The sequence below is a fragment of the Geotrypetes seraphini genome, chromosome 4 (genome assembly GCF_902459505.1).
Source record: "Geotrypetes seraphini chromosome 4, aGeoSer1.1, whole genome shotgun sequence".
Taxonomy (NCBI): Eukaryota; Metazoa; Chordata; class Amphibia; order Gymnophiona; family Dermophiidae; genus Geotrypetes; species Geotrypetes seraphini.
This window is the reverse complement of record NC_047087.1, coordinates 283442910-283465224: the sequence shown is the minus strand read 5'-3', so window position 1 is coordinate 283465224 and position 22315 is coordinate 283442910. Positions and strand designations below refer to the sequence as shown.

General features: G+C 42.7%; 1 protein-coding gene across 1 annotated transcript in view; it reads left to right on the top strand.

Moving 5' to 3' along the window:
• The window catches only part of PI4K2A (phosphatidylinositol 4-kinase type 2 alpha), a 79057-nt gene extending 66700 nt beyond the window's left edge, over positions 1-12357 (top strand). Inside the window, exons 8-9 of the mRNA XM_033943424.1 lie at positions 8054-8113; positions 10261-12357. Of these exons, the coding sequence (XP_033799315.1) occupies positions 8054-8113; positions 10261-10422 (222 nt within the window). The 3' untranslated portion in view covers positions 10423-12357. The remainder of the gene's footprint in view (positions 1-8053; positions 8114-10260) is intronic.
• The last annotated feature ends 9958 nt before the right edge of the window (positions 12358-22315 follow it).

Genomic DNA, 22315 nt, shown 5'->3' with positions numbered 1-22315 from the left:
AATGTATAATCTAGCAGAAGGGGAGCTATATAGTGTTTGTATCATTTGTGTGAATCCAGGACCTATACCAAACCATTCCATTGCTTGATACATAAATGTCCATTCTATTCTATCAAAAGCCTTTTCTGCATCTAAAGATACAGCAAAAGTGGGCTCGTTCATTTTCTTTGTTAAGTATAACATATGGAATGCTAGTCTAGTGTTATGAGATGAATGTCTTTGAGCAACAAATCCTGTTTGAGACATACTTATAATATGTGGGAGAGCTTTAGCCAATCTTAACGCAAGGATTTTTGCTAATAATTTTCCATCTACATTTATTAAAGAGATTGGTCTATAGTTCGATACCAAAGTGGGATCTTTATTTGGCTTTGGCAAAACTATTGTTAATGATTCTGCCATAGTGCCATTTGTACAACCTTTATTAAGTTGATATTGAATAAGATTTAATAAATAGGGTAATAAAAAGTTTTGAAATGTTTTATAAAATTCAACTGTATAACCATCACCACCTGGAGCGGATCCAACTCTAAGGGATTTCAAAGCTGTTTCTAATTCTTTTAGTGATATTGGTTCTTCCATACTTCGTTTTATATGTTCAGGAACTTTTGGACCCTCTAATAAATTTAAGAATTCTAAACCTTCCTTTTCTTTATTTAAATAAGTCTCGGAAGAATAAAGAGATTTATAGAATTTTAGAAATTGTTTTAAGATTGGATCAATTTGTGTAAGTGTTTCGCCATTTTCATCTTTTATAGCAATTATTTTTGTTTTCTTTTTTTTTCACTTTTAGATAATTTGCCAGTATTCTTCCCGACTTATTTGAGTTTCCATAATACAGTGCCTGCTGTGCAAATAAATCTTTTCTTATCATTTTTGATGATATTTCATTGTATTTACATTTGAGTTTTAACAGTTCTTGTTGTATAGAATATTCCCATTTTTCTATTAGTTTTAATTCTAAATTTTTAATTTCTTTTTCTAAATTAGAGTATTGTTTTTTATTTTGTTTGTTAAGATAAACCGAATAAGAAATAATTTGTCCTCTTATTGATGCTTTAAATGCATCCCATAATATTTCTCTAGAGATCTCATCTTTATCATTTATTTGAAAAAAATCTTTCATTTTTATTTGAAAATTTTCACAAAATATTGGATCAGCAAGCAATGTATTATCAAACTTCCATATTGGTCTATTTGTATTTTGATCTGTGGTCTTAATTTCAATCCATACCCCACCATGATCAGATAAAATAATTGGATCAATGGCAGCTTTTGTTACTTGATGTGCTAGGTGTTTTGATATAAAAATATAATCTATTCTTGAAAAGGAATTGTGAACATGAGAACAGAATGAAAATTCCCGTCCATTAAAATGAAGTATTCGCCAAATATCTATTAAATCACAAGTTTGTATTAAATTATCTAATCCCATTGATTTCATATATCTACTTGGGTTTTTGTCCAATAGAGGATCCATAACAGCATTAAAATCCCCAGCTACTATTAGATTTGAAGTAGCCAGTGGCAATATCAGTTGTTGAAGAGTTTTAAAAAATTCATTTTGGTTCGAATTAGGGGCGTATATATTAATCAACGTCATGGTAGTATTTCCCATATTCATTTCTACAATTATCCATCTTCCATTAATATCTGTTTCCTTTAATTTGAATGTAGCAGTACATTTTTTATTTACCAGAATAGCAACACCTGCTTTTTTCCTTGTAGCTGGTGAGAAAAAACAATGTTTGACCCAACCTCCTTGTAATTTACTAGATTCAATATTTGAGAGGTGGGTCTCTTGTATAAAGCATAAATCCGCATTTTGCCTTTTTAAAAATAATAGAGCTTTTTTCCTTTTTATCATATGATTTAGACCATTAACATTTAAGGATATTATTTTAAGATCCATTTATGTATTTTTGATATATTTTCCTTAAAATTATATGAATTGTTTTTCTTAATTTTTCCCCCCAGTATTTAAAATATTTTAGAATATACACTTTTTCTTTTTTTCCCCATTTTCCATTATATTTTCCCCTTCCCTTCCCTCCCTTCCCTCCCTTCCCTCCCCATTTTAATATGACCACTTGGATACGCATTTTGAGGTTAGGTGTATATAACTCCTACAAGCTATTAAAATATATAACTTTATTTACTACCATTATTATTTGTTTTATTTTTTTTTTTTTTTTTTTTTTTATTTATATTTCTCCCTTTAGAGATGTTTTTATTTATTTTATTCTATTATAAATTCCCAATGTATAATTTTTTTTTTGAGTTTTTTATTATTATATTTTGGTTTGTATTGTATAATAAAGTAATTGTTTTCTAACAGCAAATTCTAAGTGGTGTCAAGAAATGTTTTCATTTTTAAATAATAAGTTTAAATTATATTCTTTCTCTTTTCTTTAAGGAAATTATTACATATGACAACACTGTATACCATAAATTCAGTTATATATGAATTAATTCAAAATGATAAATAATTGTAATTGAAATATTATAACTTATATTTTTAAAGCTTAGGTATATGTTTGAAGGCAGTCACAAAGGATGAACAGATTTCTCCTCAGTCTAACCTTCAGGAGATTATCTTTATCCTTTTCCCTTCAAAATAGTTATTAGTTACATTTTAGAATATCAAATCAAAGAGTAGGAAACTATTTTGTCCAGAAGAGCATTCCTTTTCTTTTCTTTTCAGAGCAAGTTGCGGTAATAACATCTCTGAGTGTCTGTTACTGTCTTGTTCGTCGTCACAAATCGTATCTTGGTTTTGTAAAAAGGGCTTAACAAACAAATGACATTCCGGTAATATCAGGAAGTTATTCTCAATTTTCACAAACCTCCTGTTTTATTTTGCGTCTCTAGTTTTTCATGTCCATTGCTATCTCAATCAATTTTCAATCTATATTCATTTCATTTCTTTGTCTTTGATCCAATCCTTCGTTTGTCTCAGGTTTGTTCTTATCTTATCTCTAATCCGCATGGCAAGACTGCATGTTGGATCCTTTTGACATGGAATCAATCTCATTGTTTAGAATATTCCTGTAGTTTAAATCACAGTTCTATGTTCTTCTATTTCCTTTCAGTTGGATTTGAAAGATCTGTTTCTGTATCGAACTTTACATTTGTATTCCATATTTAATCTTTATGTATATATAAACACAAATATATTATTCGATAATAAGTTCTTGTTTAAGAGGACATTGGTTGTTCACATTGATCGAGGAAATCTTGAAGTTTTGTAGGATCTGAAAAATTTTGAGTCTTGTTAGCAATGGTAATTTTCATTACTGCTGGATATAGAAGGCCATATCTAGCCCCTAGAGCTCGCAGTTGGGGTCTCATGTCCAGGAATTGTTTTCTTCGTAGTGCAGTCTCTTTTGCAAAGTCAGGAACAATGTGGATTCTTGCATCCTGACATTTAAGGTTTTTGTTTTCCTTTGCTAGCTGGCAGATTTCTACTGCTTGTTGGTGTCTCAAAAGCTTAAATATTAAAGTTCTTGGTCTTGATTGAAGGTTTTTATTCTGTGTTGGTATTCTGTGCGCTCTTTCTATTTCTAATGCAGATTTGAATTTTAAAGGTAGTATTTTAGGTAGAAATTGTTCCAGGAATGTTATAGGGTCATTTTTTTCTATCCCTTCCGGAATCCCGATGATCCTTAAATTATTCCTTCTTTCTCGATTTCTGCTGTCTTCCAAGTCTCTTTTAATTTCTTCAATTTCTTTCCATATTATTTTAGATTTTCTCATGTCTGTATTTAGTTGTTCTGTATTGTTTTCTAGATCATTTATTTTATTTTCAACTATATCAACTCTTTTGGTGAGAATTGCAGCATCTTCAATTGCTTTTTTTAGTTTTTTATTGCTGTCTAATACTATTTCTTTAATTTGTCTCAATTCTTCCATGACGTCGGGGCTTTCATCTGATGGCAACGGAACTTTTGAGGGTGTGTTATTTGGCTCTGGTTTTGCTCTTTTATTGCTGCTACCAATACCAGAACCACTTGCTTCTGAATCATTTTTGTTTTGTTTTTTAGATGTCATCTTCTGTTATTCTTCTTTTCTCTTTATTACAGCTTATCTTCACTGTCTCTTGGTATCAGTTTCAATATTTTGTTTCTTATCTTTTTTTTGTTTTGAATATTCAATTTATGATGAGTGGTTTTCTTTCAGGATTTGTTTCTATATTTTTTTTTTAAATTTTTCTTTTCCCAGTCCTTTTTTTTTTTTTTTTTTTTTTTTCTTTCTCCTTTCTTGATTATCTGTCCCAATCTTTTATTAGAACAGGCTCAAAACTTTTATTTCAATATTCTTAGAGCAACTGTCAGTTATTTGTCTCAAGTTCTATTGCTGTGAGTAAAAAAAAAAATGTCAGTATTCCTTCTCTCTGTTTCTCTTCCTTCAATCCCTATCTCATCCTTTATGAAGGCAATAACATTCAAATTAGCAACCTTTCTTTTCCTTAAATTTTTAGATATTGCTGTTTAATCTTTTACAGATTTATTTGTTAAATCTGTTAGTCACTTTTTATTGTTGACTCTTTGCATCAGCGCTGAAAAAATTCAGTAATCCTTTTTTTCTTGCTTTCCTCTTATGAGCCCAATCGCAGCCCTTACTGAGGAGAGCAGTGTTCTTTCCAGTATTTTTGAAATATATGTATAGTTATATGTTATCAGTTTCCAGCGCCTCTCAATTACTTTGATATTTTTTTTTCAGGTTAAAAACCGTTGGTCTTTTATTCTGTCATCTTTCTCACAGCCCAAGAAAAAACAAACAATCTTTTATATCGGACTCTTTTCAATTTCAGAAGAGGAGAGGAGATTGATATTATATTATATTATATTGCTGTTTATATTAATCATTCACAATTTTTTGGCAGCAAGGAAATAGTTTTTTTTTTTTTTTTAAAAAAAAAAACCGTTGTCAAGTAGGTTTTATAGCAAACCTTACTTCGTTTCCAGCAGAGGAGAGCTATTTTAAAACAGCTTCTCTCCACAGCACGACAGGCACAACTTCCTCATTTATTATTTATAAAGAAGAAATTTGTTGTTAGGTAGCTCACCAGCAGTTTCTCACGGTCAATCTCCTGCTTTTATTAGACTTTAAAAACGGCACTTTCACTTTTGACTTCGTCTTCAAAAAGTCTCTCCGTCTCTGTTGAGGATGTAGATTTCAATTTATATCACTATTAAGATGATGGGAAATAATTTTTTTGTAGTAAATTTCTTAAAATAAGCTTGTTTGTACGGAGCTTCGCCTTCACCCGACCGTCAACATTCGCGTCCAAGCCACGCCCCCAGTAGAGATTGTAGATAGGATCTGGCCTGTGGGAAGACAAAGGACTTGAAGGTAGCTCTAATCACAGGAAGGGACATGGTGATCTGGAAGGAGGTTGCACTGTAGAAGTGAAGTTCCTGCATGTGGTAGGGGGTGGGAGTGGAATAAACCCTCTCCCAAAAAACTGTTCTAATAGCTGCATTATACATACTCTAATTCAGTGTTTCTCAACCTGCGACATGCATACCCCAGGGGGTATGTGGGGCCACCTGTTGGGGGTATTCAGGCTGGCTGCCGCCTGGGATCTCTCCCTGCCTGCCCCCCCTGCTGAAGCCACCGCTGCCGCGATTCCTCCCTGCCCCACCCCCTAAGCCACCCCTGCCACCCGACACACTCCATTACCCCCCCCAACCCCACCACCATAGCAGCAACAATAGGGATGGGATGGGCCAGGTGCGTGCAGCAACTGCACGCGGCCAGCCCACAAGCCTCCCCCCGATGTCAATTCTGACGTTGGAGAGAAGGTTCTGGGCCAGCCAATCGCTGCCTGGCTGGCCCGGAACCTTCTCTCCAATGTCAAAATTGACATCGGGGGAAAGGCTTGTGGGCTTGGCTGCGTGAAGTTGCTGCACGTGCCTGGCCCGTCCCGTCCCTGTTGTTGCTGGGGTGGGAATGGAGCATATTGGGTGGCAGGGTCGACATCGGGGGTGGGCGAGGCGGCAGAGAGGAATCGGCGGAGGTGGCTTCAGTAGGGGGGGGGACAGGCAGGGAGAGAGGAAGAAAAAGTTGAATTCATGGAGGGACAGAGATGTTGGTTGGGGAATGGAATGAGGTCTGGAGGAGAGGAAGCATGCAGGAGGAAGAAAGAAAGAAATATTGGATGCACAGTCAGAAGGAAGTGCAACCAGAGACTCATGAAATCACCAGACAACAAAGGTAGGAAAAATGATTTTATTTTCAATTTAGTGATCAAAATGTGTCAGTTTTGAGAATTTATATATGCTGTCTATATTTTGCTCTATATTTGTCTAATTTTTTCTATAGTTGTTACTGATTACATATTTTAAAGTCATCTGCCTTGACATCTTTGAAAAAAAGAATAAAATGATAATTAACATTTTCTGTGCGTACAGTGTGCTTTGTGGTTTGTTTGTTTTTAATTTTGTGGTTACCATTATGTATTAATAGGATTATATTGTGTGTGTATATGAAAAATGGATGGAAGAAATTACATTACAATGAGTACTAGTATTATGGGGGTGGAGTCAGGGGCGCAGTTTGGATGGGCGGGGGTACTCAGTTGGTATTTGTTAGGCTTAGGGGGTACTTGGCTTGAAAAGGTTGAGAAACACTGCTCTAATTCACTGTAGTACAGTGATTAAGGAATTGCAGGCAGACTATGCAGAGGGGGATGGAAAGAATTCAATAAACAATTCTCTGCTTGCTTTCTCCACTTGTTCTAAAAGAGAGAGAATGCCTTATGCCTAGGCCTTTAGCCCTCCATGAGAATTGCCATACTGGGACAGACCAAAGGTCCATCAAGCCCAGTATCCTGTTTCCAGCAGCAGCCAACTGAGGTCCCAGGCAATTCATGGCAATACACTGAACAATATCTGAAGGTGGCATATCATTGCATTCAGTATAACCCTAGCACAGGGCCACAACCAGTAAGGTTTTCAGGATTTCCTCAATGAATATGCATGAAATCTATTTGCACCGCTTCCATTGTATGTAAATATATCGCATGCATATTCATTGTGGAAATCTTAAAACCTGACTGGGCAAGAGCTGAGGTTGGACATCTTTGCACTTGCAATTCAGAAGAATGAGACAGTGATCTGAATGCGTAAATGTGAAACCAGCTAATGGGTTGTCAAGCCGGGTTCAGGAGAATTGTTAGAGAAGGACAGGGAGGTTGAGCATGGGTAGGGTTACCCTTTTGAGGACATGTCCGGGCGGCTTTTCAAAATCCGGCACTTTGTCTGGGAAGGATGCAAAATGCTCTGGTCTGCTCATTCACAGAGCACATCATTTTGCACATAAATAAATTTCTGTTTCCAGATTCAGTGACCCATGCTGTCCAGCAGACACAGGCTGCCAATAGGAAGGGACAGCAGAATAGAAGAAAATTTATCAGCTACACAGCTATGTGTACCTGCCCACAGTCCGTGAATCTTATATTTTTAATAAAAATATATAATTGAGTGGAATGTGAAATACAAGTGCATTCAAAGTTGATCTAGAGCCAAGAAACCCTTACAGGGCCAGGTCCAGAACATTTCACCTTCTTTTCATACCTGCAGGCAATGACCTAGTGTTAAACATGGAAGACTGCAAGGGAAGAACATCCTGGCAAGATGTCTGTCCTACCAAGAGACCCCAGCACTTCTTCCAATAGAATTGTTCATCTTATCTGTTGCTGCAAAGAAATTATTTTCTTCCCTGCAGGTGGCTAGCAGCTCCCCATGCCTAGGGTTGCCAGATTTTCTCGGCTCATCCAGTTCTACCCATCCCCGCCCTGTAACGTCTCCCCCTGCTGCCTGCTCTTGTCGGATAGGAAGGGAATTCCCTGCCTGATGCAATTTGAGGAGGCTTTTCAAAATCCGGCACTTTGTCTGGGTTTTGAAAATGATGTGCTCTGTGAATAAGCAGACCAGAGCATTTTGCATCCTTCCCAAGTTAGTACATGTTTTGGGATTCCTTACTTTCCAGCGATTGTCTTCTGCAACCTTTTCCTGATTCACAGTTTAATGTGATTTGTTTCTTTCAGAAAGATCCGGGTTTTGACAGGGGACAGTTTCACAAGCAGATCGCGGTTATGAGAGGGCAGGTACGTTGTCAAGTTGTCTAAACATTTAACTTGTTGCCATAGTGCTGGCTAAGCCTGTGGTTTGATGGCAAGCAACTGATGTTATCCATGAACTAGTCTGGCAGGTGGGTGGGACCCTGCTAGATTCTCAGCTATTGCTTTTCAAGGCACTATCTGTGTTACAGAATGTCATTGTCAATGCCCCTAGTCTCTTGTCATGCTGCAGCAAGGGTCATAAAATCTAGCCCTTACAAGAAAATTGCTAGATCAGCTGCAGAATAACGAGCACAGGAAGCGGGTTGGGTCAGTGCTCTGCTCCGCTTTGCTGAGGCCCTTTCCACTCCATTCCATTGACTGGGCCTGCAAGCGAGGGAGCAGAGCAGAGCTACATTAGCATTCAGCATTTTTTCCACCCTTGCTTTTGGTTTGACTTGGGTGTTTTGAACCATGCTGGCATATGAAGTACCTGTTTCCAAATTCCAGTGCAGCTCTTCTCTGTCGCATGCAGGCCTGATGCGCGGAAGGGGCAGAGCTGCACTTCAGGACTGCAGCGGCCTTTTTCTACTGTCGAACCTTGGAGGGGATGGGAGGACAGTTGTCCTCTCTAGCCTGATGAGGACTTGGCTTTGATTTTGTTTTCTCTGCCACCCAATCTGGTGTCTGCTACACTCCAGTTCTGCTGAATGGCTGCTGTGGTTTTTTTGTCTTATGTGGGTAGGCAGGTCAAGTCAGGTCCTTGCCTAGTTCATCTCCCAGGCTAGACTCTTCTTGCTGTCCCACTAGGGCCTTGGAGGATCACAGCATGGACATCGGCTAGTGCTGCTATGTAATTCCTGCTGCTTGATCATTACCAGCAGCATAAAAACCAGCTTGTCTGTTGACAGATTTTTAATCCCTCCCAGGAGCTGGCCTGGCAATAGGAAAAATTGACCTGACAGTATAATGTGGAAAAGATTTGGGACTTTTTTGACTTTTTGATAGTAGTTCAAGTTAACTTACATTCAGATACATTAGGGGGAGATACAGAGAAGATCAAGAGAAGCAGATAACTGAACAATTAATAAATGGGAGGGAGGAGAGGACTGGATTCATAGAAGGGAAATCATCCTCTGAATCCAGGTTCTCCAACTTCTATCCTGGATTCTCTCCTACATCATCCCGCTCGATACCTCCTGTTTCTTCCCTTGGATTATATCCTTACTCTTTCTGTTTCCTTCTCAGAACCTTCCTTCTTCTTATTTCTCCTTCTATCATCGGTCCCAGACCCTTCCATCAGTACTTCTGCACTTTTCTTATCCCTTGTTCCCATTCCCGATTCTTTCTCCTCACTTATCTTTCCTATGGCTGCAAACTGTCCTAGATTAACTCCACTGGAGGAGGAAGTAACTGTTGGGTATCAGGGATGGAGGGAAGAAGATTTGGGAAGAGCAAGTGAGTGAGGGGATCATGAAGAGGAGGAAAGATAGAGTAAGATAATTTTAGTTGTGGTGGCTTGAAGGAAGGAGGAGAGAAAGCAACTGAGGGATTGTGGGGCATGGAGAGTGTGAGGGGTGAAAGTGTCCAATTTGATAGGGGAGGTTACGATGCGGACATGAAGGATCTGAAAGGGCTTGAGGGAGGGAGGGGCTGAGTGAGAGAAGGGTTCCATCTCAGAAAATGTGTAATGGTCAATTCTCCCTTCTGATTCTAGATTGTCTACTTCCTGTTCCATGATAATCCCTCATTCGTCTCGCCTCTCTATGTGAGCCTTCCTACTTCCTACTCTCTGATATCTCCCTTTCATCCCTTCCATCTATTCCTCAACCCTTTCCTTCTTTCTTCATCCTGAGATTCCCTTTTCCCTCCCTATAGACTCCATTCCCTAATCTAATTTTCTGACCCCTTTCTCTCTCCTTTCTTCCCAAAAGAGCTATTAAATAAATAATAATAATAATAATAATTTTTTATTTTGTATACCGCCATACTCAGGGAGTTCTAGGCGGTTCACAACAGATAGGTTCAACCAGACAGAGAAAATGTCAGGAAACAAACTATGTATGTGAGTTTAGAAATCTTTGGCAATCTGAAATTGCTTAGATTGTTCCGGACTTGGAGGGAAGGTTGTCATTAATGATGTACTCATGGGTCTTTGATATTCTGTTGCTTTGGTTCTCATTGTTTATGTCTAGATCCTGAACTTAACACAGGTTCTGAAGGATGGAAAGAGCCCTTTGCAGCTGGTCCAGACACCTCCGGTCATAGTAGAGACAGCACGGTCGCACCAGAGAAACTCTAGCGAGTCATACACGCAGAGCTTCCAGAGCCGTAAACCCTTCTTCTCATGGTGGTAGCAGCGTGAATTAGGAGGACGGGAGAAGCATAAGGATAGTGAAGCTTCTGATCACAGAGATCTGCAAGGATGAAAAAAATGACCTCCCAGCATCCTTAAGACTGGAGATCATTCCAGGACCATGTGTGTTCACTGATACTTCTGGTGTGTGCTTTACGGCATCCTGGCAGGAGCCTGAGAATCTGTAGCTGTGTGCTCGTGGCAATCCTTTACATTCCACTTGCTGATTATACAAATGACAGGCTCTAGGAAGAGGAATGAAAAGGAAAGGGTTGGTCAAAGCTCTAAGAAACCAGCTGTGAGCATTACATCCTTGTCTGGTTTAACAGTGCCGCTGTCTACTAAATTCAGGTGATGAAGCCCTGAAGGACATTGGAAGTTCCCAGAACTCCTGGTTTGGAATGGGCAGCTTGAGGTATGTGATGGGAAGCTTCTGTACTTGTGCACACCCTCGTTGGGGAGCAGATGAATGTTTACATAGATCTATCCATCTCTGTAGATAATGTATATGTAAAAATAACAAGCAGACATGCACCCTGATATTGCTGTGTATATGTGTGTGTATATACAGCTTCTATAAATTGTATATACGTAGGCATACTTGTGCATTTCGCTGGGCTGTGGACATACGTGTCCTGCATGCACATGTGTATGCATTGTAAATATACTGCTGTATAGAATGACAAAGAAAGCACCTGACTCACAGCCTTGGTGGAAGAGTCACTTGCCCTCAATGAGTAAGAATATAGAAACCAGGAGCATCGGTCCTATCCCACACGCTATTGGAAATATGGCGCATTAGCTGATCGTGCAGAGCACTGGTCCTTTATTTCCTGTTCCTTTATCTTTTACACTTTTTGTGAAAGAAGATTCAGGATTGAAGAATGTCTGAGGTTGAGGACATTCCAGTCGGGGTAGATTAGGAAATGCTTCCAACTGTGGCGGGCTTGGGAGTCATCTTCCGTATCTGCAGACTGGATGCTGCACTTCCCTTGTGCTTGCTGAGTAAGGAATAACTAACGCCATGGAAAAGATGGCGCTGAGGACTTCCCCCGACCTTGCAGTCTTCACGCTTACCTCATTTGGCCCTCTTATTAAATTTAATGTGTTAACTTATACCTGCCCCCATTCACAACCACATCCACCTGTCTAACCACATCGTGGTGCTTGCACAGAATCATACTGCCAGCCCAATGGAAAAAGCTGACTGTATAGTCTCAGATATCACTCCTCAGTTCACATTTAAGCTTCCTATTGGCTTTGGATAGTGATCGCTGTCACTAATTTTAGTCGTATTGTTGCATACTATTGAATGACTGACCTGTATGAATCCTGATGTTTATTTCTTGCACGATCATATTCCTAGTCCTTTCAGCTTAACGCAGTTGTTTGTAGTCTCAGTGGGGGAAGAATCCTTGCATGCAAATTTTTGGGGGCTTCCTATGTGCTGAGTGAGCGGAACTTTTACCAAACTAGTGGAGACTGTGGAAGTGACTCTGCACCAAGACCACCTTGGGCAGAGAAGCAGAAAACACCCTGCTAGCTTTAGTGGAATTTGGGATCAACTGCTGGTTCATGGAGTCTACACAGTGCCTTTGTATCTTTCAACAAGGCAGGGAAGAAAGATGCTTTAGGAATATATAAAATTAAACAGGCATAACTTGGTTATATTCTCTTGTCTAGAATCTTGAATTCTCCAGCATTTAGGTTCTTCTTAAGCAGCGTCTCGCAATCTTTCTTGAGCCGTGGCACACTAAGCCTAGTGTCCGCGGCTCGAGACACCCGGAAGTGTGCAACATTGCTGTGCGCATGACGTCATCACTTCAATGTCTTTGCACACGCAAAGGCCCTTCAAACGGGCCCTGCACCGGCAGTGGGGAGATGCCATCAAGGAAAAGGGCCAGAGAGGCACTGGCACCAGCCGGCTGACTGCCTACAGGACGTGCCTCTCACTGTGAGAGGCATGTTCTGTAGGCAGTCTGCCGGCGTCTCTCCTCCTTCCCAGTGTGTCATGGCACACAGTTTGTGATACACTGTTCTTAAGTCATCTACTTAGCACACAGCTGAGGGAGCTGAAAATTGAAAATAGGGGTGGGGTGGCTCCTCCCCCCATTGCTATTGCTTCTGAATTAGTCCCCATTCCCTTCCCCCACTGTTAATATGACCTTGTATTCTGTGTCCTTCCATACTTGGCAGGCAAGCTTTGCCCACGGACTGGGGAAATGTTCGTGGGCACCTTCACCTTGTGTTGCCTTCCTGTAGTTGAAGGGTTAGTGTGACGGTGGTGTGTGAGCTCATCCTGTGTTGGGACAGAAAGTGGTCGGTGCTCTCCTTTGTGAGAATTTTCCTCAGAATAAACTTAGCAGTTAAATGTATTTATGGAATTTGATACACTGCCATTTGTATATTCCATATATCAGTTTATAGTTAAAAGCATATAAAAACATTTAAAAGATATAAAGAACACAAAATGAGGAACGAGGGAAGGGTAATTTTACATTTCTGAAAAGTAACAGACAAAGCTCTACAAACTATTCAACAGATCAACACCAAAAGTAGAGCAAAAAAATCCCAATCTTAAATCAACACACATGTGGTATTTAAAATGTCATTAGACCTTATGTACTGGCTGTAGATTTGAACACCTGAAAAGGGAGAAAGACCTCAGCAGCGAGACATCTCTGTAATCATCGGTCTTAAAAAAAATAAAAAAACACCTCTTCATATTATATAAATATAAAAAATCAGTATAATTTCAAAATGTAAAAAACATAATTTATTTTAGAAAAATCAATGTAATCTCAAAAATAGAAAGGCCTAAGCTTGTTTAGAGGAATCCTAAGCCCAACAGGACATATTTCACCCTAGGCTTCTTCAGGGGAACAGTAAAAATAATTACATTTGAAGACTGATAGCAAAACCAGTTCTTCTTCCATCACCAACCAAATTGAAGCTTTATCTATTCTAATGGAATGGCACGGCTCAAATCTTAACATAAACGCTTAAACACCAATGTGAAAGCTCCTCAGTATAACGCCACTCATTATGGCGCCCGTCATTAGGATTTTTTGCTCTGCTTCTGGGGCTTCAGTTTACATTTCTACCGTCCTTTATTAGAGACGCTCCTATCAACAGCTGCTGTGGCTGACAGGTAAGGCCACATTTAAAACCCTGGCGAGAGCGCTTAAAGATCAAAGTGAAAAGCCACATTTTAACCCTTTAATTGTCAGATGGTGAAAACGGCTGCTTTACGTAACTTGATGTTTTAAATCTCGCTAGCAATACTTCATAGACTAAACCCTGAGGCAACGAGTTTCCAGAAGTGAAGTGCTAACACTGAGAGTGCACTGTGATGTGTCTTCCAGTCTAATCTGAATAAAAGAGGGATTTGACAGCAGTAGACATATGGTAGAATATGGAAGCAAAAGAGAAATCTGACATAAAACACTTGGTGAATGATCATAAAAATCTGTGTGTGAATTGGCAACCAGTACCGTATTTTCACGCATATAACGCGCGCATTGTACACGGTTTTTACAAACCGTGCATAACCTTGCACGTTATACGCGTGAGCGCGTTTTACAAATTTTTTTTTACATAGTTCCCCCCCCCCGACGTCCAATTCACACCCCCACAGCCTCCCGACCCCCCCCCCCCCGCTCATCATGTAGAAGCTCCTACCGGTGTCCTGCTGCTTCCTCTTGGCGGTCCCGGCCCTTCTGTGAGCCCTGCGTCTGCGCTGCTTCGTCTTCCGGCGGTCCCACCCTTTCTCTGACGTCAGAGAAATTTTTTTTTACATATATGTCGGTTTCCCACGCGCTATACCTGTGTGCGCGTTTTACACGGGTGCGCGTTATCTACGTGAAAATACGGTAGTTCTCTGTAGCATTGTCAGATCATGCACCTTGAAGTTTTACCACTCTTCTGATCAATCTAAAGATATTAGGGACAGTTCTGTAAATGGATGCTAACGTCTTGCACATAAGTGTTTAGCATTCTAGTCTATACACCTGAATATGTGCCATATTTGCAAAGGGGAGGGTGTATACACATGGGTGGGGTACAGACTTGCGTGCGTACCTTATAGACTACTATAAAGTACATGGGTATCTCTGGTATTTAGGTGCCCACGGCCTGGCCCTGGCCTATCGCTGGTATAAATGCCTAAACCTACATTGTAGGCACCTATATATTCAGTTATGCTAGTATTGTATAAAGGAAAGTAGGCTTTTATCAGGCATCCTGTTATAGTCTTTCCCTTCTAAATGCTGATCTTTCCCAGGGTGCATGGATATTTTAAATCGGATTCATAAACTGGTGCTAACAGTTTGCTTCGAACACTCGTATTTCCGACAATGTCTCGTGTCCATTGAGCTCCTTCACTTTGGAGGCCTGTAAAGTACGGGTTGTATACTGTTCGGGGTTTTGACTGCCACCAAACACTCAAGCAGAGCGGGGATAAAATAGAAAGCACTAAACCGGTATGGAAGATGAAAAGGTGAAGCCTCAATGGAAACAGCCACAGAAACCAATATCCTCACTCTTCGGATTCAACCATAGGATGGCAATAGAGATTTCAAGATTATCAAAGTCCATACACCCAACCGAAAAAAAAGTCAGGAAAAGGCTCTTCTCATTACCCCTTAATGTGAAGTAACTAGTCAAAATACTTCTGTATCATTTCATCCAGAAATAAAAACTAGTAGACTCTGCATTAAAATGATAAGTAAAATATAACATTTTTTGTCTACTAGTTTTTATTTCTGGATGAAATGATACAGAAGTATTTTGAATAGTTACTTCACTTTAAGGGGGCAATGAGAAGAGCCTTTTCCTGACTTTTTTTCAGTTGGGTGTATGGACTTTGATAATCTTGAAATCTCCATTGCCATCCTATGGTTGAATCCGAAGAGTGAGGATATTGGTTTCTGTGGATAAAATAGGAAGGACAAGCCTGTAAGAATGTGGAATGACTTTAGGGGACATAAGCTCAGCCAAAATGTCTCCGTTTCTAAGGTCCATGCTTGGTTAGGCTGTAGTGGGCCACAGAAGAAATGGAGCTTGGTTTCTCACTAGGATCTTTGAAAAGTGTATGAGGGGAGCACTGGCAACATCAGCACCACATAAGTGGTAGGAGTTCAACTGTCTGGTATATGTGTGCTTTAAGGAACCTCTCTGTCTCTTCTGCCAAACTTTCAGCTGTTTCTGCATTCAAGGTTGCCCTATCGAGTCTCACAGCTGTGTAGCATGGCCCGCTCAATCTTCACTGCACAACATGACAGCGTGTGGTAGTACTTAACCTGTGCTGCTGCTACTTTCGTTTGGCTGTGAGAGGAGATCAGCCAGGCCTGCAGTTTTTGCCCCAAGAAAGGTGCAGGCTGAGAAATGGAGGTGGTCGACCATATGATAAAACAAAGCATTCTGGGTCTTTCTGACTTTGGTTGACATCTTAATTTTAAATGGGCATCGTTTTAAAATTAGAGGAGCATTGCATTATTAGCCAAAGATGTTTGAGTTTTGCTGCTACAAGTGTATAGCTGTACTAGCTCTCTCTAAAACAGTGTCTCAGACTTTCTCGAGCCGGGGCACACTAAAGGTAATGACCACGGCTTGAGGCACCCAGAAGTGCGCGGATGTTGCGCATATGCAGAGGCCTTCCAGATGGGCCCTGAGACGCCAGTAGGGGGTGCCAACAGGGAAGAGGGCTGGAGAGAAGGAGAGGCACTGGTGCCAGCTGATTGCCTAGAGCAGTGTTTCTCAACTACTCCAAGCTAAGTTACCTCCTAAGTCTAACAAATATCAACTGAATACCCCAACCACAGACCTCCTTAGGCCCACCCTCAGATCCCATCCCCTTTACTAATTGTAATGCCATTTTTTCCATTCATTTTTCATATACACATAATATACACAGCAGATATAAATTCTCATAACTGACACATTGCAATCACTATATTGAAAATCAAATCATTTTACCTACTGGCGATCCTCTGCAGGCTGCTGTAATTAGCTTTAAAGGTGAGACTGGGAGGCCAGGGGGAGAAGCTGGAGGACGCTAGAGAGAAGGGGGAAACATGCAGGCCTTTGGCGAATCGGGCAGTGCTGGTGTTGTACTGCATAGGGAAGTCAGCTGGCAGGTGCCTCTTTTCCTTTTCGGTGTGCCATGGCACACTTGGAATCTCAGGTGGCACACTAGTTTGCCCCGGCACACAGTTTGAGATACACTGCTCTAAAGAAATGATTTAAGACAGTGGTTCCCAAGCTTTATCTGGGAGGCAAACCTAGCCAGTCTAGTTTTTGAGATATCCTTAAATAATATCTAAAGAGAAATTTGTTAGGTTTGCATAAACTGGACACCCTCTACTGTCTCATGCGTATCCATTGTGGCTTTCTTCACCAGACCAGCTAGGAAAGACTAATATAAAGAAGCAAATCACTTAAGCACGATGCTGCACTCGCACATTCTGTCTTCTGTTCCCTTTCCAAGCAACCAGTGGAAGGGCAGGCCACACAGTGAAGGCTTCCCGATTGGTCAGTGTATCAGTTTACATTAGGCTGTTCTTTTTCTTGCTTTTGTCTCCACCTTGAGGGCTGAATGTTATTATTTAAAGGAATTATACCGCACCACAGGCTGACATTTCAAATGCTGGTTTTGTTGAACTGTGGCTTTAATTCTTATTTTTACAGGGGATAATTAAAGGACAGATCTTTAAAAGTTAGAATTGCAGCTTTTTAATATAACTACTGCAGTAATTTTAAATGATTTGTGGAAGGAGGTTGAAGAAGTTTGCCCCATTTTCTTAAATGTGCGAGGGGAGAGGAGGATCTGGATTTTGTTTATTTATTTTTTTTTTTTAACGTATTTTTATTAGCAGTGAAAGATACACCACCCAACAGGGCGCAACATCAAACTACATCGTGGCAATAAGTGTCCATAATTAGCATAAGAACAATAACAGAGGCATAGCCCCCCAAACAGATCTCCCCGCACAATACAGTGTGCAACAAGTACAAAAGGCAGTCAGGGCCTCTGAAGTATAAGCGGTATAGGACAGCAGAAATAGATAAAGTCGCCCAGTGGGGACGGCAATCTCACACCCGTTTATCTTTTTTTCCGATCACACACTACACCATCCACACCTCTCAAACTAAGCACACATTCTCTCACTCCCCTCCCTCTCTTCCCCCCTCCCACCCTCCCGTCTCTGGGACATTGAAGCATAGAAGCGAGAAGAATCATCAGAGCATATCATGGACTGTACAAGGAGAACAGAGATTGTAACATCTAGATGGGCGCCAGTCCCCCTTCCTGTTCATGTGATGGCACCAAGTCCCTCAGTCTCTCCCACAGACCTACATAATGCTGTTTAAGCACACTCGGAGACCGGGCATACAATCGAATTTCGAACTGAGTGACTTCCCGAAGTCTATTCCTCCAGTGCGGGATCAGAGGCGGCTCCGCCGACATCCAATAAGTCAAAATCAGTTTTTTCACTACAAGAATTACATTATAAAAGAACCTGCATTGGGGGACAGTGAAACCCTGATCCTGGAGGGATGTCTGCAGACCCAGGAGGAGAAACCCATAGTCCCATTCAACAGTATGTTGCACAGCACGCTCCAGTAGGGTGAGGGCCTCCCGCCATACATCCAATTTGGGGCATTCCAGAAAAGAGTGAAGGTGCGTGCCTACACTGGTCTTGCATTTAACACACGAATCACTGTCCCAGAGCCCTAGGCGCGCACCTCGCTGAGCAGTGAAGTAGGCCTGGTGGAGAATCTTATACTGGAGTTCCTGAAAGTCAGCAGATTTAGTGTAAGAATATAGAGTGCTGAAACAAGCTAGAAATTGTGGTTCAGATATTTCCTGTCCTAGGTCCCTTTCCCAGGCGGAACGCACAGGAGTGAGCACCGACAAGGGAAGAGATGTTTTGAGTACTCTGTACCAGTGAGCAAGGGAATTGGCTATGGGCGGGGTGGCCGAGAACAGAGTATCCAGAGGGCCCTTAACCCAAATTTCGTCACCCCCTCTACGCTCAACATCCCAGTAGTGGTGCACTTGGAAGTAAGAAAATAGGTAACAAGAAGGAAGGCCCCACGCATCCCGCGTTTGTTGGAAGGATGGGAATCCATCAGGAGATAACTCAAGGAGGTGTTCCAGTGCTTCGCAGCCTCGAGTCGCCCATTGCTGAAATACTGATCTACCCCAGCCCGGTTGAAACCTGGAGTTCCCCACCAGACACAGAAAAGAAGACACCTCCGTCGACAACCGCTGTCTGCGCCGCCACCATCGCCATGCCATTCGGAACGGTTGTAGAAAACGGAGGCAAACAAGGTATCGCCTCCCCGGATCGTCCTGGCGGTGCAATGTATTCAGAAAGTGAAAAGGGGAGCTCCAGTCGACTAGCCAGCCCCGAGGTGAATAACGTTAGCACCCAGTGTAGCCCTCATGGATCCATCGCATAAGAGACGCTACATTATAAAGCCGAATATCCGGGACATTGAGTCCCCCCAGGCCTTTATCCAAAGTGAGTTTGGACATCGCTATCCGAGGTGTCCGGGACCTAGTCCATATGAAACGAGAAATAGCAGATTTGAAAGCATATTCATCCCGCCTGCTAAGCCAAAGAGGCATAGTCTGCAGGGGATACAGAAGTTTCGGGACCAAAACCATTTTTACCAAAGCTACCCGTCCCAGGATACCCAATGGCAGCTCCTGCCAAGCCTGACACAATTTTCCAATGGCGTCCAGTTGTCGCCTAACATTGGCATTATAAAGAGTGGGCAGATCGGTACTGAGGTAAATACCCAAATAGCGCATTGGTTTAGTCGCTGGGGTAATGGGCAACACCGCATGCCAAGGCTGCGGCGGGCCCCCTGACAGCAGGAGGAGTTCCGACTTGCTACAATTAACTTGTAAACCAGACAAGGCTCCGAAGGCTCGGATCACCGCCAGTGCTCTAGGCAGATGCACAGAAACCTGGTCCACATAGAGTAAGATGTCATCGGCAAATAAGCTGATTTTGCATTCTTGCCCTCTGACCACTATACCCTTGATGTCCTCATCCTGTCGGATCTTGGCTGCTAGGGGCTCCATAGCCAACAGGAAAAGAAGAGGGGATAGAGGGCAACCCTGTCTCGTACCTCTCTGCAGGCCAAAGTCCCCAGTTAAGCCCCCGTTAATCATTAAGCGCGCCCTGGGGTCATGATATAAAGCAGTCACCCATGCCAGAAACCCGCCCCGAAAACCTCCCCTGCGTAAAACCCAAAAGAGGTAATCCCATGAGATGCTGTTGAACGCTTTTTCCATATCTAGTCCTGCCACCGCCTCCTGGCCTCCCCGACCCACCCTGTCGTAAATCGCGCCCAAGACTTTCAGCAAGTTCATAGAAGCGTATCGGCCTGGTACGAACCCAACCTGATCCGGATGAACAAGATCAGGGAGGAAACGGTTCAAGTGTTACGGCCAGAAGTTTAATATCTTGATCTAGAAGGGAGATGGGATGAAATGACCCCACCAAGTCCGGATCCTTACCGGGCTTTGGGAGCAGAACTATGTGGGCCATATTGTCCGGAAAGGGGCCTCCCGTCTCTGCCACTGCGTTATACATGGCACTCAGGGGTTGTGCTACCAGGTCCTCAAGAATCCGATAATATTCAGGTCCGAACCCATCCGGACCCGGAGCTTTTGCCAATTTGAGGGATCGGATGGAGACTCGGAGTTCAGTCTCAGATATAGGGAGACTCAGCGATGCAGACTGCTCCTCCTCCAGGTGTGGTAGAGATAGGCCCCGGAAAAATTCCGCAAGAGCGGTCTCATCTAGCGGCCGTTTACCATACAGGGACTCGTAATACTTGACAAACTGTTCAGCAATTTGGCTTTCCCCCTCATGCCTGGTTCCCCTGGCGTCGCGAATCGCCGTGATGAGTTGGCGTTTTTTATATGGTCGCACAAGGTTCGCTAGGAGTTTCACCGTTTTTCCCCCCACCTGTGCATGTTGTACCGCTGAAACGCAAGTGTTTGTTCCGCTCGCTGATGAAGTAAGATCTCAATGCGGTCTTAGATTCTCTTATATTCCGTTCTATCAGAATCCGACAAAGAGGAAATATGGGCCCTGCGGAATTGATGCAGTTGTCGCGTAAGCGATAAAAGTTCCGCCCCCCTAGCCCGGCGCTTGGCAGCCGTATATGCAATCACGTGTCCCCTCAGGACTGCCTTAGATGCGTACCAGTAAGATACCGGTCCTATTTCAGGAGTATTGTTCGTGGCCTGGTAATCTACCCATCTCGCCCGCAGGTATGTTCGAAATTCCTGATCATGATACAAATACAATGCCATTTTCCAAGAAGAGGCCCTGCTACCAGCTGCGAGGGTCAGGGTAAGATCCACGGTAGCGTGGTCGGAAACCGTAGTTTCCACTATGTCCGATCTAGTGACTCTGGGGAACAACCTTTGGTCCAGTAATATATAATCTAGGCGTGCGTACACTTTGTGGACATGTGAATAAAAGGTAAAATCCGAATCATACGGGTGCATTGCCCGCCAGACATCCACCAGGCCTAGATGCTGTGCCAAAAATCCCACCCCCTTATTATCATGGTCCCTTAAACTACTCCTTGGAGGCTTGCAATCCACCCCTGGGTCTGCAGTGATGTTCATGTCTCCCCCCAGGATCACCTGGTAATCCGGGTGGGCCGATACCATAGAAAGAACTGTGGAGAAAAATTTATGACAGTAAGAGTTCGGTGCATATAAATTACAGAGCAACAGCTTTAGACCCCAGACCTCCCCCATGACAATAACATATCTCCCCTCCCGATCCGCATTTGTTTATGCAAGACAAAAGGTAGCCGCTTATGAAATAAAATATCCACCCCCCTCTGTCGGCGCCCAGAAGTAGAGGAGAAGACTTCCCCGACCCAATTCCTCCTCAATTTGGAATGTTCAATCTGAGTTAGGTGGGTCTCCTGTTAAAAGGCCACATCCGCTTTCAGGTTACGCAAGTGGGTGAGTATGCGGGATCTTTTAACCGGGGACCTGATGCCATCAACATTGAAAGTGGCATTCTTTAGGTCAGCCATAGCAGAGAGAGGGACAGGTTACATAGTGCACAACCCCGGGGAACAGCAACTTCCCAGGAGCCCAAGGAATCGTCCATTTTTCACCAGCCATTCAAGAACTGAGCCTTGGCAGAAATAACAGATAGGTGCAGACGAGGCCTCCCAGCTAAGCCTCGCCGCCCTCAGTTGCCAAATGCCCCATGTCCCATCAACTTGAGCCCCCACGTAACCCCCCCCCCACACACAACCACACCGCATTCACACACCCCCACACATACTCTTCCCCGCAGCCCCCCAGCAACCCCCCCCCTCTCCCCAGCCCCCCATGCTGCACCCTTCCCGTCAGCATACATACCCATATGTACCCCCCAGCCTGCCCGGTGACCTCCCCCCCCCTCATGTCTCTCCCCCTCTGCATCCCAGAAGGTCCTATTGTCCCTGCAAAAATAAACATAACGCTGAATTCAGTAAGGTGTCTCTAATCAAGTCCATGCCAGGTGTCGTGTAAATGCCACAGTATACCGGATCAGATGTCAAGTTGGCCGCTACATCCCCTGCCAGGCAGATCCCAGAGGGCCCAGCTGATGGAGAGGGGCCAGGAATGGAGTCGGGCCCCTTGTCAGCACAAAGATCACCAAGGTATGCGGTCCGCCAGGGTAGTCCCCCCGCATCCAGCTCAGTGGCTGGCTCTCGACCTGGGGAATTGTACACTCCACAGTAGCCAGAGTCTCACATCCATAGGACATGTTAGAAGAAAACACTGAAGCAGCCGCCATCTCCGCACTCTTAGCCCTCAGTGCAGCAGAGAAGGAAAAATTAGATGACATGCATAC